This window comes from Bubalus bubalis, chromosome 10 (genome assembly GCF_019923935.1).
Source record: "Bubalus bubalis isolate 160015118507 breed Murrah chromosome 10, NDDB_SH_1, whole genome shotgun sequence".
In the NCBI taxonomy this organism is placed as follows: domain Eukaryota; kingdom Metazoa; phylum Chordata; class Mammalia; order Artiodactyla; family Bovidae; genus Bubalus; species Bubalus bubalis.
In genome coordinates, this window is record NC_059166.1 from 80,661,883 (window position 1) to 80,680,335 (window position 18,453).

The 18,453-nt window shown below is 38.9% G+C and overlaps 1 protein-coding gene across 10 annotated transcripts in view; it reads left to right on the top strand.

The window, feature by feature from the left end:
• The window catches only part of SNAP91 (synaptosome associated protein 91), a 239,691-nt gene that overhangs the window by 145,968 nt on the left and 75,270 nt on the right, over positions 1 to 18,453 (top strand). For 8 of the 10 annotated variants that reach the window (XM_025294813.3, XM_044924468.2, XM_025294809.3 and 5 more), the window contains 3 exons: positions 11,314 to 11,397; positions 12,535 to 12,639; positions 17,131 to 17,233. In XM_025294813.3, coding sequence (XP_025150598.2) covers positions 11,314 to 11,397; positions 12,535 to 12,639; positions 17,131 to 17,223 — 282 coding nt within the window. In that variant the 3' untranslated portion in view covers positions 17,224 to 17,233. The remainder of the gene's footprint in view (positions 1 to 11,313; positions 11,398 to 12,534; positions 12,640 to 17,130; positions 17,234 to 18,453) is intronic. The other 2 variants (XM_044924466.2, XM_025294814.3) reach the window with 1 other exon arrangement.

Here is an 18,453-nt window from a genome sequence, read left to right on the forward strand (position 1 = left end):
ACTTTACACTGTTAATAATGAAACTCAAGAAAGTTAAAGACAGTAGACTTTAGCATAAAATGTCCACAGCAGCTGTGGAAAGAGAAATTAGAACAACAAAAGTAATCTTTTAGGAGGGCAGAGTTGCCTAAACAGAGTTGTAGTTCTGTTTCTTTTGTTTATTTTCCTTAACGTTTTAGGCAGCAATATGAAGGCAGTTATTTTTTCATTGTTAACCCTCACTTAGTCACAAAATTTTACTACCATTTGCTCCATTTACTGCAGAACTGTACTTCCCGATCAAAATTCTGGTTTGCTTTCACTTTAATCATTCTGAGTTTCTCTGGCTTCCATCCACCCCAGTTCTCTCATAAAATGTCTCTTGCATTTTTCTATTCCTTAAATACGTTTGAGTGTCTTTTTCTAAGGACAGTCAAGAAAAAGAAGAGAGAGCTGAGATGTGTGCTTCAGAAGCAATGAGGGAGGGTTTGCAGGTTTTCCCATTAATCTGCAGGCCTTTGTTTTTGAGTAGGACATGAAAGGGTGGATGTCAGGGTGAAGACCCTTCTGCTGCCTTTTATAGATTTTATTAAGAGACAAGAGCTAGGTTACTTTTCTCAGTTTGTTTTAAATTCCCCTTAAATGCAGCTTAAAGGTGCAACTCTTAAAATTTTTCAGATGACAGCACCCAAATTAGATCTAAAAACTTTTAACAGGACTGGCATACTATCATGGCCATCAATAGGGTTATTCATTCCTAGTTTTGAGCACAACAGACATGCTCAGTTTCCATTAGACAAACTAGGAAGGTACTGAAAATATGTGCATTTTGTAGGAGGCCATAGTTCTGCCCCTAAAACCAGCTAACCTTTATACATCTATAGGTGAAACATTTTGTCGAGGATTAAAAAAGAAAATAATTTTTTAAACCTTAGGATAAATAATATTGAGGGGATAAATTATTGAGTTAATCTACCATTTGAACAAAATGACAAACTTAGACTCTCTTTAAATTTTTGACCCATTTATTTGATCAGGAATATCTGCAGATTAATTTTGTTTTGATAACTAGTTAAAAACCTTTTTGCTTTCACATCACTAAATCCTAATGATACAATTCTTGTAAAAAATACAATTGTTATTGTAAGGTACAATTCTGATAAAGCAATTCCAATCAATGATACAATTCTTAGTCTGGTGAGTAGCCTACCCCTAGACTGTTGAAATAATGAGTAGAGTGAATCTGAAATATAATATTTCTCTTATAGAGGAAGAAAAATAACTTTCCCTCTATCCTTCTAAGTTCTTAGTGGAGACTCCTGTAGTAACACATATTAACAAGAAAAAAACAGAAACTTGTTAACATGTATGCTTCATATATACATGGGAGATACCAAAGGGAAAAAATGAGTAACTCCCTGAGGTGGTCTAAGCCACTGGCTTAAATAACCATCTTCAGTTAAAAACAAAAGAAAGGAAAATATAGGGTGGCCAGTTAATGGAGAGGTTACCAGGAAAAGCGGGTCAACAAAGGTAAGATTTGTTATACAGGGCTTCCCTGATGGCTCAGCAGTGTAGAATCCGACTGCCAGTGCAGGAGACAGAAGTTTGATCCCTGACCCAAGAAGGTCTCACATGCCACAGAGCAACTGAGCATCACAACCACTGCGTCTGTGCTCTAGAGCCTGGGAATCGCATACTGAAGCCCGCATGCCCTAAAACCTGTGCTCTGCAACAAGAGAAGCCGCTGCAATGAGAAGCCTGCACACTGCAACTAGAAAGGAGCCCATGCTTTCTAAAGCTAGAGAAAAGCCCGTGCAGCAACAAAGACCCAGCACCCACCAGAAATAAATAAATAAGTAGAATTATTTTTTAAATTCATTCTTTACATTTAAGTCAATGACTTCTCTATTGATAAGAGATTCTCTTGTGATTTAGTCATCCTACTCTTCCTGGTACAGAAAGGGAGAGACCCTTAAGTGGGATCTCCTTTGTAAATCTAAACACACCTTACAAAAGTTTAATGTCTACTGTTCTCAGGGCTCCTCCTGCATCTGCTGTTCTTCAAAATAATCAGCTCATAAGAATCCTGGTTCCAAAAAACATATTGGGGGGATATTTTGCTACCCTTCAGTATTTTCTTTCTTTTAAAAAATGTTTTAGATAAATTTTTGTAACATTAAGTTACAACTTTAGAAGTGTATAATTCAGTGATTTTTAGTATTTTTTTGATGTTGTAAAACTGTTACCATTCTCGATAATTCCAGAATATTTCCATCACCCCAAAGAGGAACATGGTCTTTCCCAATTTTCTGCTTCCCTATACCATGACACCCAAAAATTTACTGTTTCTGTGGATTTGCCTCTTCTGGATTTTTAATATAAACAGAATCCTACACTAGGGAGTCTTATGTGCATGACTTCTTCCACTGAGCCTAATGTTTTCAAGGTTGATCTGTGTTGTAGCATGTAACAGGACTTCATTATTTTATGGCTGACAGTTCTGTTGTTTGGATATACCACATTTTGTTTGTTCATTCATTAATGAATGGACATTTGTGTTTCCACATTTTGGCTATTATGAAAGATACTTCTGTTATTTGTATACAAGTTTTGGTAAGGATATATGTCCTCAGTTTCCTTGGGAATATACCTAGGAAAGTAATTGTCAGGACTTGTGTGACTCTGTTGAGCTTTTTGAGGAACTGACGGACTTTACCACAGCAGCTGCATCATCTTATATATTTACACCATCAGTGCATAGGGTTTCAATTGTGACTTTCATATGCATTTCCTTAATGACTAAAGATCTTGAGAATCTTTTCATGTGCCTAATGGTCATTTGTATATCTTTTTTTTTTTTTTTTTTTTTTTTTGAGAAATGTGGTGAGTTCTAAGGGATCTTTATTATTCTGGATCAGATCAGATCAGATCAGTCGCTCAGTCATGTCTGACTCTTTGCAACCCTATGAATCGCAGCACGCCAGGCCTCCCTGTCCATCACCAACTCTCGGAGTTCACTGAGACTCACGTCCATCGAGTCAGTGATGCCATCCAGCCATCTCATCCTCTGTTGTCCCCTTCTCCTCTTGCCCCCAGTCCCTCCCAGCATTATTCTGGATACTAGATGCTTATGAGACATAGGATTTGCAAATATTTCCTCCCATTCTGTGAGTCGTCTTCATTTTCTTGATAGTATATTTTAATGCACAGAGTTTTAAATTCTGATAAACTCCATTTTTATCTATTTTTGTTGCTGTTGCTTGTGCTTTTGGTGTCATGTTCAAGAAACCCAATTGCCTTATCCAAGGTCGAAGAGTTTATAATTTTATCTGTTATGTTAGGTCTTTGACCTATTTTTTAGGCTCATTTTCATATGTGGTATGAGATAGCGGTCCAAATTGTTTGTGTTGCATGCACAAATCCAGTTAATCCGAGAACCATTTGTTGAAAATACTGTTTTTTCAACAATATTCTTCACAGTCTTCTCAAATATCAGTTGACCATAGATGTGTAGATTATTTCCAGACTCTCTATTCTGCTGTATGGATCTATGTGTGTGTCCTCATGCCAGTACCACAGTGTTTTGATCAATGTAGCTTAGTTGTAAGTTTTGAAACCAGAAAGTGTGAACAAACCAAATTCGTTCTTGTTTTTCAAGATTGTTTTGTCTATTCTGGGTCATTGGATTTCCAATAAATTTCAGGTTCAGATTGTCCGTTTTTCTAAGAGAAGTAGTTAAAGTTGATAGGGATTGAAATTTTGATAGGAATCACACTGAATCTATAAAGCGAATTGGGAAGTATTGTCATCTTAACAATATTAGTCTTCTAGTCGGAGAAGGCAATGGCACCCCACTCCAGTACTCTTGCCTGGAAAATCCCATGGACGGAGGAGCCTGGTGGGCTGCAGTCCATGGGGTCGCTAAGAGTCAGACACAACTGAGCAACTTCACTTTCACTTTTCACTTTCATGCATTGGAGAAGTAAATGGCAACCCACTCCAGTGTTCTTGCCTGGAGAATCCCAGGGACGGGGCAGCCTGGTGGGCTGCCATCTGTGGGGTCGCACAGGGTCGGACACGACTGAAGCGACTTAGCAGCAGCAGCAGCAGTCCTTAATAGATTAGACGATGTCTATTTTCCAAGTTGTCTTTAATTTCTTCAACAATGTTTTATAGCCGTCAGTGTATAAGTGTTCTACTGTCTTGTTAAATGTATTTCTAAGTGTGTTATTTTTAATGCTGTTATAGATTAAATTTTTTGTAATTGCATTTTTTATTGTTCATTGCTAGTCTGAACACCACATTGATTTTTGTATATTTATTTTTTATCTTGCAACTTTGCTGAACTTGTTTATTAACTCTGATGGTTTTTTGTGTGTGAATTCTTTGATTTTCTCTATATAAGATAATGTCATCTGCAAATAGAGATAGATTTATTTCTTCCTTTTTTATTTGAATGCTATCTGTTTCTTTTTCTTACCTAATTGCACTGGCAAGATCTCCCAGTACCTCTTTATCTTGTTCTTAGGGAGAAAACTTTCAGTCATTCAATATTAAATATGATATTCAGTTCAGTTCAGTTCAGTCGCTCAGTCATGTCCAACTCTTTGCGACCCCATGAACTTCAGCATGCCAGCCCTCCCTGTCTATCACAAACTCCTGGAATCCACCCAAACCCATGTCCATGGAGTCGGTGATGCCATCCAGCCATCTCATCCTCTGTCGTCCCCTTCTCCTCCTGCCCTCAATCTTTCGCAGCATCAGGGTTTTTTCCAATGAGTCAGCTCTTTGCATCAGGTGGCCAAAGTACTGGAGTTTCAGCTTCAACATCAGTCCTTCCAGTGAACACCCAGGACTGATCTCGTTTAGGATGGACTGGTTGGATCTCCTTGCAGTCCAAAGGACTCACAAGAGTCTTCTCCAAAACCACAGTTCAAAAGCATCAATTCTTCTGCACTCAGCTTTCTTTATAGTCCAACTCTCACATCCATACTTGACTACTGGGAAAACCATAGCCTTGACTACATGGACCTTTGTCAGCAAAGTAATGTCTCTGCTTTTCAATATGCTGTCTAGGTTGGTCATACCTTTTCTTCCAAGGAGTAAGCATCTTTTAATTTCATGGCTGAAATCAGCGTCTGCAGTGACTTTGGAGCCCCCAAAAATAAAGTCTGACACTGTTTCCACTGTTTCCCTGTCTATTTGCAATGAAGGGATGGGACCAGATGCCATGATCTTAGTTTTCTGAATGTTGAGCTTTAAGCCAACATTTTCACCCTCCTCTTTCACTTTCATCAAGAGGCTCTTTAGTTCCTCTTCACTTTCTGCCATAAGGGTGGTGTCATCTGAATATCTGAGATTATTGATATTTCTCCCGGCAATCTTGATTCCAGCTTGTGTTTCTTCCAGCCCAGTGTTTCTCATGATGTCCTCTGCATATAAGTTAAATAAGCTGGGTGACAATATACAGCCTTGACGTACTCCTTTTCCTATTTGGAACCAGTCTGTTGTTCCATGTCCAGTTCTAACTGTTGCTTCCTGGCCTGCATACAGGCTTCTCAAGAGGCAGGTCAGGTGGTCTGGTATTCCCGTCTCTTTCAGAATTTTCCACAGTTTATTGTGATCCACACAGTCAAAAGCTTTGGTATAGTCAATAAAGCAGAAGTAGATGTTTTTCTGAAACTCTCTTGCTGTTTCGATGACCCAGCAGATGTTGGCAGTTTGATCTCTGGTTCCTCAGCCTTTTCTAAAACCAGCTTGAACATCAGGAAGTTCACAGTTCACGTATTGCTAAAGCCTGCCTTGGAGAATTTTAAGCATTACTTTACTAGCATGTGAGATGAGTGCAATTGTGTGGTAGTTTGAGCATTCTTTGGCATTGCCTTTCTTTGGGATTGGAATGAAAACTGACCTTTTCCAGTCCTGTGGCCACTGCTGAGTTTTCCAAATTTGCTGGCATATTGAGTGCAGCACTTTCACAGCATCATCTTTCAGGATTTGAAATAGCTCGACTGGAATTTCATCACCTCCACTAGCTTTGTTCGTAGTGATGCTTCCTAAAGCCCACTTAACTTCACATTCCAAGATATCTGGTTCTAGATGAGTGATCACACCATTATGATTATCTGGGTTGTGAAGATCTTTTTTGTACATTTCTTCTGTGTATTCTTGCCACCTCTTCTTAATATCTTCTGCTTCTATTAGGCCCCTACCATTTCTGTGCTTTGTCGAGCCCATATTTGCAGAAAATGTTCCCTTGGTATCTCTAATTTTCTTGACGCGATCCCTAGTCTTTCCCATTCTTTTGTTTTCCTCTATTTCTTTGCATTAATCACTGAGGAAGACTTTGTTATCTCTCCTTGCTATTCTTTGGAAGTCTGCATTCAGATGGGCATATGTTTCCTTTTCCCCTTTGCTTTTTGCTTCCCCTCTTTTCACAGCTATTTGTAAGGCCTCTTCAGATAGCCATTTTGCTTTTTTGCATTTCTTTTTCTTGGAGATGGTCTTGATTCCTGTCTCCTATAAAATGTCACGAACCTCCATCCGTAGTTCATCAGGCACTCTGTCTAATCAGATCTAGTCCCTTAAATCTATTTCTCACTTCTACTGTATAGGGATTTGATTTAGGTCATACCTGAATGTTCTATGGTTTTTCCACTTTCGTCAATGTCAGTATGAATTTGGCAATAAGGAGTTCATGATCTGAGCCATAGTCAGCTCCTGGTCTTGTTTTTGCTGACTGTATAGAGCTTCTGCATCTTTGGCTGCAAAGAATATAATCAATCTGATTTCGATGTCGACCATCTGGTGCTGTCCATGTGTAGAGTCTTCTCTTGTGTTGTTGGAAGAGGGTGTTTGCTATGACCAGTGCATTCTCTTGGCAGAACTCTATTAGCCTTTGCCCTGCTTCATTCTATACTCCAAGGCCAAATTTGCCTGTTACTCCAGGTGTTTCTTGACTTCCTACTTTTGCATTCCAGTGCCCTATAATGAAAAGGACATCTTTTTTGGTGTTAGTTCTAGAAGGTCTTGTAGGTCTTCATAGAACTGTTCAACTTCAGCTTCTTCAGCATTACTGGTCAGGGCATAGACTTGGATTACTGTTATATTGAATGGTTTGCCTTGGAAACGAACAGAGATCATTCTGTCTTTTTTGAGATTGCATGCAAGTACTGCATTTCGAACTCTCTTGTTGACTATGATGGCTACTCCATTTCTTCTACGGGATTCCTGCCCACAGTAGTAGATATAATGGTCATCTGAGTTAAATTCACCCATTCCAGTCCTTCTTAGTTCACTGATTCCTAGAATGTTGATGTTCACTCTTGCCATCTCCTGTTTAACCACTTCCAATTTGCCTTGATTCATGGACCTGACATTCCAGGTTCCTATGCAATATTGCTATTTCCAGCATCAAACCTTGCTTCTATCACCAGTCACATCCAAAACTGGGTGTTGTTTTTGCTTTGGCTCCATCCCTTCATTCTTTCTGAAGTTATTTCTCCACTGATCTCCAGTAACATATTGGGCACCTGCCAACCTGGGGAGTTCATCTTTCAGTGCCCTATCTTTTTGCCTTTTCATACAGTACATGGGGTTCTCAAGGCAAGAATACTGAAGTGGTTTGCCATTGCCTTCTCCAGTGGACCACATTCTGTCATACCTCTCCACTGTGACCTGTCCATCTTGGGTGGCCCCACATGGCATGGCTTAGTCTCATTGAGTTAGACAGGGTCGTGGTCCATGTGATCAGACTGGCCAGTTGTCTGTGATTGTGGTTTCCGTGTCTGCCCACTGATGTCCTCTCTCAGTGCCTACCATCTTACTTGGGTTTCTCTTACCTTGGACATGGGGTATCTCTTCACGGCTGCTCCAGCAAAGCACAGCCGCTGCTGCTTACCTTGGACGTGGGATAACTCCTCCCGGCCACCGCCCCTGACCTCAGGCGTGGCATAGCTCCTCCCTGCCACCACCCCTGACCTCATGGTGAGTTATTTGTAGATGCCCTTTATCAGGTGTAGGAATTCCCCTTCTATTTCTTGTTTATTTAGTGTTGTTGTATCATGAATGGATTGTGGATTTTCTCAAATGCTTTTTTTGCATGTGCTGAGATTAGTTTTTCTTTTATTTCTTATATTATTATAATATATTACATTAATTGATCCAACCTTACATTTCTGGAATAAATCTCAGTTGGTCATGGTGTGTAATTCTTTTAATACACTGCTAGATGTGGCATGCTAGTATTTTGTTGAGAATTTTTATATTTATATTTGTAAAGAATTTGGCTGTAGTTTTCTTATGATGTCCTTGTCTATATTTGGCATCACAGTAATACTGGCATCAAAGAATGATTAGAAAGTGTTCCTTTTCTGTTTTTTTGAGAGCTTGAGAGGGGTTTATATTAATTCTTCTTTATACCTTTAATAGAATGGACCAGTGAAGCCATCTGATTCTGGGCTTCTCTGTGATCAAAAGTTTTTGATTACTAACTCAGTCTCTTTACTTGCTATACATCTATTTAGATTTTTATTTCTTCTTGAGTCAGGTTTTTGTAGTTTGTGTCTTTTTTGGAGTTTGTGACATCTAGATTATCTAATGTTTTAGCATAAAATTTCTTATAATATAATTCTTTTTATTTCTGTAAGATTGGTAGTAATATCTCCACTTCCTTTCCTGATTTTGGTCATTTAGGTTTCTCTTTTTTTCTTGTCTACTTGAAACTTTATTTATTTTATTGATCGTTTCAAAGATCTTTTCTTTCCTCTTTTGTTTTTCCATTCTTTTTTTCATTTTTCTCTGCTCTAATTGTTTTTATTTCCTTTCTCTGCTCACTTTAGAATTAGTTCTTCTTTTTTGTAGTTTCTTATGGTAGAAGTTTAGATTATTGAGTTGAGCTCTTTCTCCTGCATATGAGCTATATGTTCTTGTTTCTTTTCATATCTCATAATTTTTTTATTGGAACCTGGATACATTGAATATTGTAATAAGGCAGCACTGAAAATCATGTTCTACCCTTCCCCAAGGTTTGTTGTTGCTACTTTTTTTGTTATTGTTGTTTTGCTACTTTGGTAGATTGAGTTATTTGCTTGTTTGTTTTGTCCTTTAGGTACTTGGTCAGCTGAGAATTAGACAGATACTACTTAAACTCCTGGAACCAAAAATATCTCCTGGTATTTGCAGAGGGGCTCTGCGTGTGTGTTAGGCATGACTTGACACTCAGCCAGGCAGGTTGTAACTCTACTTTAGCAATTACTACTGCTTGCTTACAGCCTCCAGGTCAGCCCAGAGGCATCTCAAGTCTTTCCGGAGTATGTGCATAGCCCTGGGCATGTGCATGGCTATCTAATTTCCCAGGAGGATGTCTGGATTTTTCAAACCCTTAATCCTCAAAGCATCTCATTCTCCAGCCTTTCCTCTGAGCTTTTTGTTTAGGCTGCTATTTGCCGTGACTGATATCCATTACCTGATACAGCAACAACTGAAAAATTTGCCTTTAAGTATTTTCTACAAATGTCTTCAGATAACAGCTTTAGCACTACATGGGTTCCCAGTTTGGCAAGATAACAACAAGCCTTTTGAGCCAGTGTTTCTAGAGACAAGACAAAGCAAATAATTAAAATATTTTCTGCTCCTTGTGATACTATTCCTGGGAATGTGTGCTGTTATTTTCAAGGCTACAGCTGAACTGGAGGACAGTGTAAATTTCAAGGGATTGCAGTAGGGTTAATTTTATGCCTAACGGAAATATTAGGGGTTTTGGTATATGACTGAAAACTCTCAAACCTGAGCCTGAAATGGGATATGTGAACAGTATCATGTGTAGTCTTCTAAATGCTTCCTAAAACTTGGAATTAATTTTGGTCTTTGTACAAACGTACAATAGTCAGAAGTCAGAGAGAAGCAAATATAACACAAAAAAGAATAATAAAAAACTGGGAATAAAATCACCATATGACCCAGCAGTCCCACTACTAGGCATATATCCTGAGAAAATCAAAACTGAAAAAGATACACGTACTCTAATGTTCATTGCATCTCTACTTAAAATAGCTAGAACATAGAAGCAATCTAGATGTCCATGGACAGATGAATGGATAAAGAAGCTGTAGTACATATATATAATGGAATTACTCAGCCATATAATATAATGCCTTTGAGTCAGTTCTAATGAGGTGGATGAACCTAGAGCCTGTTAGACAGAGTGAAGTCAGAAAGAGAAAGATAAATATTGTATGGTTGGTTGGTGGGTGGTTAGTCGCTCAGTCGTGTCCAACTCTATGCGACCCCATGGACTGTAGCCCGCCTGGCTTCTCTGTCCATGGGATTTCCCGAGCAAGGATACTGGAGTGGGCTGCCGTTTCCTTCTCCAGGGGATCTTCCCAATCCAGAGATCGAACCTGTGTGTCTTGCATTGGCAGGCAGATTCTTTACCACTGAGCCAGAAAGATAAATATTATATGGTTGATTGGTGGTTGTTTAGTCGTTCAGTCGTGTCCGACTCTATGCGACCCCATGGACTGTAAATATTGTATACTAATGCATATATATGGAAGCTAGAAAGATGGTACCAATGAATTTATTTGCAGGGAAGCAATGGAGAAATAGACATAAAAAACAGACTTATGGACTCAGGGGGAGGAAGGAGAGGATGAGATGTATGGAGAGAGTAACGTGGAAACTTATATTACCATATGTAAAATAGATAGCCAATGGGAATTTGCTGTATGACTCAGGGAACTCAAATAGGGGCTCTGTAACAACCTAGAGGGGTGGGATTGGGAGGGAGATGAGGGGAGGTTCAAGAGGAAGGGGACATATGTATACTTATAGCTAATTCATGTTGCTATTTGGCAGAAAACAACAATATTCTATGAAGCAATTATCCTTCAATTAAAAATAAATTAATTTTTTTAAGTGAGGGGAAATGGAAACCAAGCTTTAAACATGTAAATGAAAGCATTCCTCGAATTTCTACTTCAATGCCTATTGGAGAATATAATGATTAGACAAAAATAAGTTTAGAAAAATTTGACTTCCTTACATTGAAGGTGGCATAAGTAGGTAGAGAGCATAAGCTGAGCCCCAATAGCTCCACAGTGGTGAACATCATGTTAGTAACCTTTGTATCACTGGCACGGTGCTAGTGCCTATTTTTAAAATTGAAAACTGAAATTTGAGATTTCTTTATATCTTTATACATACTTAAGAGCATGTATTTAAAAGTTATATTCTGTCCTTTTAAAGCCATATTGTATTGATTCTTTTTGTTTGTTGTTTGTGTGTGTGTGTGTATGTGTGTCTGTATGTGTTTTGTGGTTTTTTTGATAGCAAGGAGCTGTACCTCCAACCAGTTCAGTTCCTCCTGTTGCGGGGGCCTCATCTGTCGGACAACCTGGAGCAGGGTTTGGAATGGTGAGTGATGACCTGTTTTAAAAATTGTAATTAATACTTCTAAGGACTTTGCCAATCCCAGATTAACTATAGAATATAATTCTGCCCATAACCCAGAAGAGTAAAATTTAAAAATTAAGTCATCTGCTTTAGACATTAAGTAGTCTACACAGGACATGATCAAGTCAGTTATAAGACACTTAAAATAATTTTCCACCATCAAAATAATTTTTGTAGTGCACTGATAATGTCATTTTTGGAGTTCTGTTTACCAAACCAGTGACCTGGGCTCTTAGCTCAATCATCAAAAATCAACTTTTCATCAGTATACTGACTTTTCACTTATCACTTTATCACTAGCAAATTTTAGGGCCATTTCCCATAAAGAAATAAGTCTTTACCTCTTTAAGAACTATACATACAGAAGATAGATAAACAACAGCAAAGCCTTGTTGGGATAAGGATGCTGTCTGGCCAGCCAGGCTTCTCAGGCACCTCAGGGTTCCCTGCCATCTGCCAGCCACACAACACCCATCATTCTAAGTTACCGGTTGTAGGAACTTTTCTGGTGGTCTGGAGTTTCCAAGGTGGGCTCAGTGGCAAAGAATCTGCCTGCCTATGAAGGAGACACAGGTTCAATCCCTGGGTTGGGAAGATCCCCTGGAGGAAGAAATAGCAACCCACTCCAGTATTCTTTCCTCAGAAATCCCATGGATAGAGGAGCCTGGCGGGCTACAGTCCATGGAATCGCAAAGAGTCAGACACAGTTGAACATGCACCCTGGTGGTCCAGTGGTTAAGAATCCATGCTTTCATTGTAAGGGTGCACAGGTTCAGTCCCTGGTCGGGGAACTAAGATCCCCACATGCCACACAGCACAGCCAAAAACATAAATAAAAATAAATGTAAGTAAGCATCTTTGTAAAAAATTACAGGTGGATATTTGGCAAAACTAATACAATTATGTAAAGTTTAAAAATAAAATTAAAATTAAAAAACCAAACAAAAAAACAAAACAAAACAAAACAAAAATTACAGGTGATACTTTTTCACAAACCTGGATTCCTCATAAATTTTCTTTAACATGTTAAGGACATAAACGTCAGGGCATTGCCAGAGTGGACTCCACTCACAATGGGAACCCCTCTGCTTTTTTCAGCCTCCGGCGGGGACAGGCATGCCCATGATGCCGCAGCAGCCTGTCATGTTTGCACAGCCCATGATGAGGCCACCCTTTGGAGTTGCAGCTGTACCTGGCACACAGGTCAGTTTTTAAATGTCCACAAAAGAATGACGTTAATTTATAAGTGTAAGCTGTCATGTGACCAACAATTTAAAAATGTTTTTACCTGATGCCATCTTCATGGTTGTTGCTTGGGAAGAAGTAAAGGGAACAAGGAAGACAGATGAACAGTGGTGACATTTATAGGAAAATGATAGAAAAAATTAACTGTCCTAAGGTCCCTCCATTCCTTCCCTTAATTTGGAATGTTTCCTGAGAACTACCAGGTGTTTAAAATATCTAGGCATTTATTCCAGGAAAAAATGAGTAGCTCTAATCCGTTGTCTTACTACGTGTTCCTAGAGTTAGCCAAAATTAAGGTTAGGGACACCATACTCCTTGCTGCTGAGTTTGCCCAAGACTAGTGACACTAACTGCAGTGAGTCTGCCAGACTGTAAAGCCTAGATCTTTGGCATCTGGTCCCATCACTTCATGGCAAATGTATGGGGGAAAAATGGAAACAGTGTATTTCCTTGGGCTCCAAATTCACTGCGGATGGTGACTGCAACCATGAAATTAAAAGACACTTGCTCCTTGGAAGAAAAGCTATGACCAACCTAGACAGCATATTAAAAAACGGAGACATCACTTTACTGACAAAGGTCTGTCTGGTCAAAGCTATGGTTTTTCCAGTAGTCATGAATGGATGTGAGAGCTGAACCATAAAGAAGGCTGAGTGCTGAAGAACTGATGTTTTCTATCTGTGGTGCTGGAGGACTCTTCAGAGTCCCTTGAACAGCAAAGAGATCAAACTGGTCCATCCTGAAGGAAATCAACCCTGAATATTCATTGGAAGGGCTGATGCTGAAGCTGAAGCTCCAGTATTTTGGTCACCTGATGCAAAGAGCTAACTCATTGGAAAAGACCCTGTTGCTGGGAAAGATTGAGGGCAGGAGGAGAAACGGGCAACAGAGCATGAGATGGTTGGATGGCATCACCAACTCAATGGACATTGAGTTTGAGCAAACTGCAGGAAATGGTGAAGGACAGGGAAGTCTAATGTGCTGCAGTCCATGGGGTCACAAAGAGTCAGACCCAACTGAGTGGCTCAACAGCAACAACAAAGCCTGAGGGAGCAATTCCCACAAGACTGCCCTCATCAGACGCTTCAGGTCCCAAAGGCCACCCTCAACTTCACACCAGCTGCCTGCAGATTTAAGGTTTCCCAGGACCACCCTCAGATTAGGCAGTTTTCTAGAGGGACTCATAGAACTCAAGGAAGCACTAACTTTATTTACAATGACAGTTTTATTATAGTGAAAAGATACAAACAGATCCAGCCAAAAGAAGAGATGCACTGGGCAAAGTCTGAGAGGATCCCACATGCGGCTTCTTTGTCCTCAGGGATGCGTTACCCACCCGGCATCACTGTGTGAGGATACACATGCAGTACTGCTAACCAGGAAGCTCTCCTGAGCTTCAGTACGCAGAGTTTTTATTAAGCTCTCATTATATGCGCCGAAGAATTGATGCTTTTGAACTGTGGTGTTGGAGAAGACTCTTGAGAATCCCTTGGACTGCAAGGAGATCCAACCAGTCCATTCTGAAGGAGATCAGCCCTGGGATTTCTTTGGAAGGAATGATGCTAAAGCTGAAACTCCAGTACTTTGGCCACCTCATGCGAAGAGCTGACTCTGGAAAAGACTCTGATGCTGGGAGGGATTGGGGGCAGGAGGAGAAGGGGACGACAGAGGATGAGATGGCTGGATGGCATCACTCACTCGATGGACGTGAGTCTCAGTGAACTCTGGGAGTTAGTGATGGACAGGGAGGCCTGGCATCTGCGATTCATGGGGTAACAAAGAGTCGGACACGACTGAGCGACTGAACTGATCTGATATAGGAATGACTAACTGAATTATGTCTAAGGTGGTTGAATTCTGTCTCCAGCCTCCCTCCCTCCCTGAAGGTCAGGTTCATATCCTGTGGGCCCAAAGACTGAACTGTAATCATATGGTTGATTTTCTGGCATGGCCAGCCCCCAACCCTGAGTTACCTAGTTAGCATAAATTATCAGGTGTGGTGCCACAAACCCACTCTGAATAACTAAGACATTCCAGGTGCTAGGTAAATTCCAAAGGTTTAGAAGTCATCGACCAGGGTCCAGGACAAAGGGCAAACCTCTTTTAGATGAGGCCAGGTTTCTTACTATATACCGTGCTACCTTTATTTGCAAAGATGCTAAAATATATGCACCTTGTTGAACTGTTTTGCTGCTAATAATGATGTTCATGCTGATAAATCACCCTTTGTTTATTCCTCTCATAAATGCCTGGCCCAAGGGAAGGTATATGTAGAACCAAAGAAGTTTTCACCATGAGAAATTGATTTAGGATGGAGGAAGAACATTATAACTACTAGCACCGTGCTGAGCACTCAAAACACATGGCTCTAAGATATTTTAAGGATATCAGTAAATGGTTTCACTTCTAGTGTATAATTTTTAAATTTATCACGTGTGTTTATATTGTCTCAGCCTCACAATAGGAATCCTGTTGTGAACCTTCTGAATGTACTTTAATCCCCTTTTCTTCCTTGAATCATCTCTTCTTTCTCTACCTGTTCCCAAAATTGGCTTCAGTTTCTTTACTTTAACCCTTCAAAAGCCATAATGACCAGGAGAGTGATAGTGGGTGTCCAAAAAGATAAATTTAAAATGTAAGAGACTCCAGCCTTCAAGGCCATCACCAAAGCACTGGTTTCCTGAGAAATTTTCTCTTCTGCTCTGAGATAATGAATGTTGTTTGGGGTTGGGGAGGGTGGTGGGCGGGGAGTGGATATGGAGGGAGGTTTTGGGTTTCACAGTTGGGATTACAATCAATCTAGATATATTTAAATTCCAAGAAAGAATCTCACTTATGAATATTTCCTTGATGGTTAAATATATCCATGACTATCTGCCACCTTTTTGAAAAATAGAAATTGAAAGGATGTTACTGAGATTTTTAAAAGTCTTACTGTATTTGGCATGCTGAAAGCTTTAGAAATAATACAGTTTTATTATATAAGGTAGTTTTCCTGCTTGATACCAGTGTTGCATAGCATCAATTTGTTTACTTAATTCAAAGGATGAAAATGAAAAATAGATGATACCAAGAAAACAGTGTTTTAATCATTTAATTGTATTTATGGTAATTTGGGAAGTGGTATGCCATAGTTATACAATCTTTAAGCTGTATTCCTACATCAGAGAAGAATCATAGCTGATTAGATACTAGATAAGAAAGCAAACATGAGTTAGTAGCTTTGGAAGACATAGAAATTTTTCATTACTGGTATGTGGACTCTTGCTCTGTAGGGCAGTTGGTTGGTGTCGCAGTGTTATATCACCTAATTATTAATTATGGACCAGTCCTTGAGTTGCCTACCTTCCAAACAACTTTGACCCTTTATGTTTATTTTTCCCTGGCCTTTCCATGAAATAGGATCCCAGTTTTAAAAATGGAAATTTGACTGAAACATACTACAGTTAATAGTTTCTGGACAAAGGAACAAATCTAAAACTCCTTATTTCTGGAGCTTTGTTTACAGAACCAAAACAGAAAACATACATCCCTGCCCTTCAGTCCCAGGTTCCTGAGTTTCCATCTTGTTACAGCCATAGAAGATTAATTAGCTCAAAGGATATATGTTAGTTATTGTTCTATGTAGACTCCGTGACCTTTTTCAAGGCCTTGAACCCTAACATTCCTGCAAAAGCCTGTTCCCAAATCTTATGTTTGTCACACAATGAAATAATTCAGGTATTCATTGAACAGAAACAAGGTAAGTAAATTTTTGGTTGCTTTTGCTTCAGGTTTAGTATGATTCTTCTCTGTAGTATCTAGTAATTAATCTTCTCTACAAGCTGGATAGGCAAAATTAGAATTCGGTGACATTCACAACTAGACTATTTGCTCATCCGAAAGCAAACAGTGCCCCCAGATTTGACAGGTGTTCACTTAGAATACTTTATATGAAATTCTAGTCTATTTAGCTAATAGTTTAAAGTAATTTCTTAGGTGACTTTCTGCAAGCTGTTTTCTTTCCATTTTTCCTTCAAACTCACTCTCACTCTGAGAAAAGTCATTTATATTCCTTTATTAGTTTAGAGGTACTAATAACTCAAAGTCACAATGCTTTGAATAGAGAAGTTGTTTTTTTCACTATGTATTCATAATAGCTTTAATGTGACTAGTTTTTCACATCTTCCCTAACTAATATCCATATTGTTCTACAAGAGTCCTCAAATTTTACTTTGGCTAAATTTGATGTCAAATAATTTCAAGAAAGCCAATATCCTTTGAAGTGTGTTTTTTAAATCTAAAATCCAAAACAACCCTGTGACTTAAGTAGAACAAAGTAGATTGTGTAAACTTTTAGCCATCTAATCTTCTGCATGTTTGTTTTCTGTGGTATGTGCTTGGCCTAATGCTTATCTATCTCTGTTTGCTTTCTGTTTCCACTGTCTTGGGCTGGCTTTTCCTCGTTAGCTTTCTCCAAGCCCTACACCTGCCTCTCAGAGTCCCAAGAAACCTCCAGCAAAGGACCCATTAGCGGATCTTAACATCAAGGATTTCTTGTAAACAATTTAAGGTATCTAATATTGAGCTTTTCCTGTGGGCTTGTAATAGTGACCTATGCTATGCTTAGCTATTTTATTAGGTATAATATTTGTACTTCTGTGTCTTTAATACATGTATATGATAATAATTGTTTGAATGTGTATGCTTTTGAAATCCATATTGAAAGCTATCTTTGTCAGTGATTTTTTAATCTTACTTAATTTGCAAAATTAAGAGGGAGAGAAACCTCCAAATTGTCCTTACCCTGGAAGGCACATAGATTATACTAATAAAGCAAAAGTTTGCCCAAGCTACTTCATAAATTAGAAAATTACTACTGCATTCTGTGATGACTAGAATTTATAGAAAGGTAACATTTATAATACTTCATTTAGAAACTAAGAATATATTTGGTGACAATTGTAATTTTAATTTGCTTATTCTTATTTGGCCTCATCAAGTAAAGTTTAGATTTATTACCCTTTGTATCTCTGCATTGAGGCAAAATTTTCATTTCTAACATTCTAGTTTTAAATTTCTAATATAAATGTGAAATTACATTGTGGCTAATAGTAGACTCATAGAAGGAAACTAATGAAGACGATTTGCTGTTAACCCCAGAACCTGACACAGAGGATAGCTTCTCAACAAATATTAAGTTGGCTAAAAAGTTCATTCAAATTTTTCATGTTACAGAAAAACCAGAGCAACCTTTTTGGCCAACCCAATACTTGCTGAATGTGGGTGAATGCTAGTAATGATGCTTTTCATTTACACAGTATTTTTCATTCTTCCCAGTAATTAACTCTTTTGATCACCTCTGTTGGAGATCAAACCCTGCAGGATAAGCTAGCCAGATACTTTGGCCTCCATTTCACAGCTAAAGAAACTGTCCCTTGGCATTAAGTGATTTGCCCAGGGTCACACTGGAAGAGAAGCATGAGTGTTGAAGTTTTTGAACCCCTGTCTGGTGTTCTTTTTATCATACATCTACTATATATATATATATATATTTAAACTTCCTCTGATGCCTATGATGAATTTCGCGGATTTCTGCCTTGTGATTTTTTGTTTCTTCATACAACATTAATAATTTATCATTTTAAGGCCTTGACATCTCAGCCAAGTAATTCTCCTTGAGCCCAACTTTTCTGTTCCACTTTGGGCTGGATTAGGCGTCATGTAGATGCATAAATAAGACAATAAGCACTTATTTCTTAGCAGCCGAAGTTTCAGAAATGACCAAGAGTG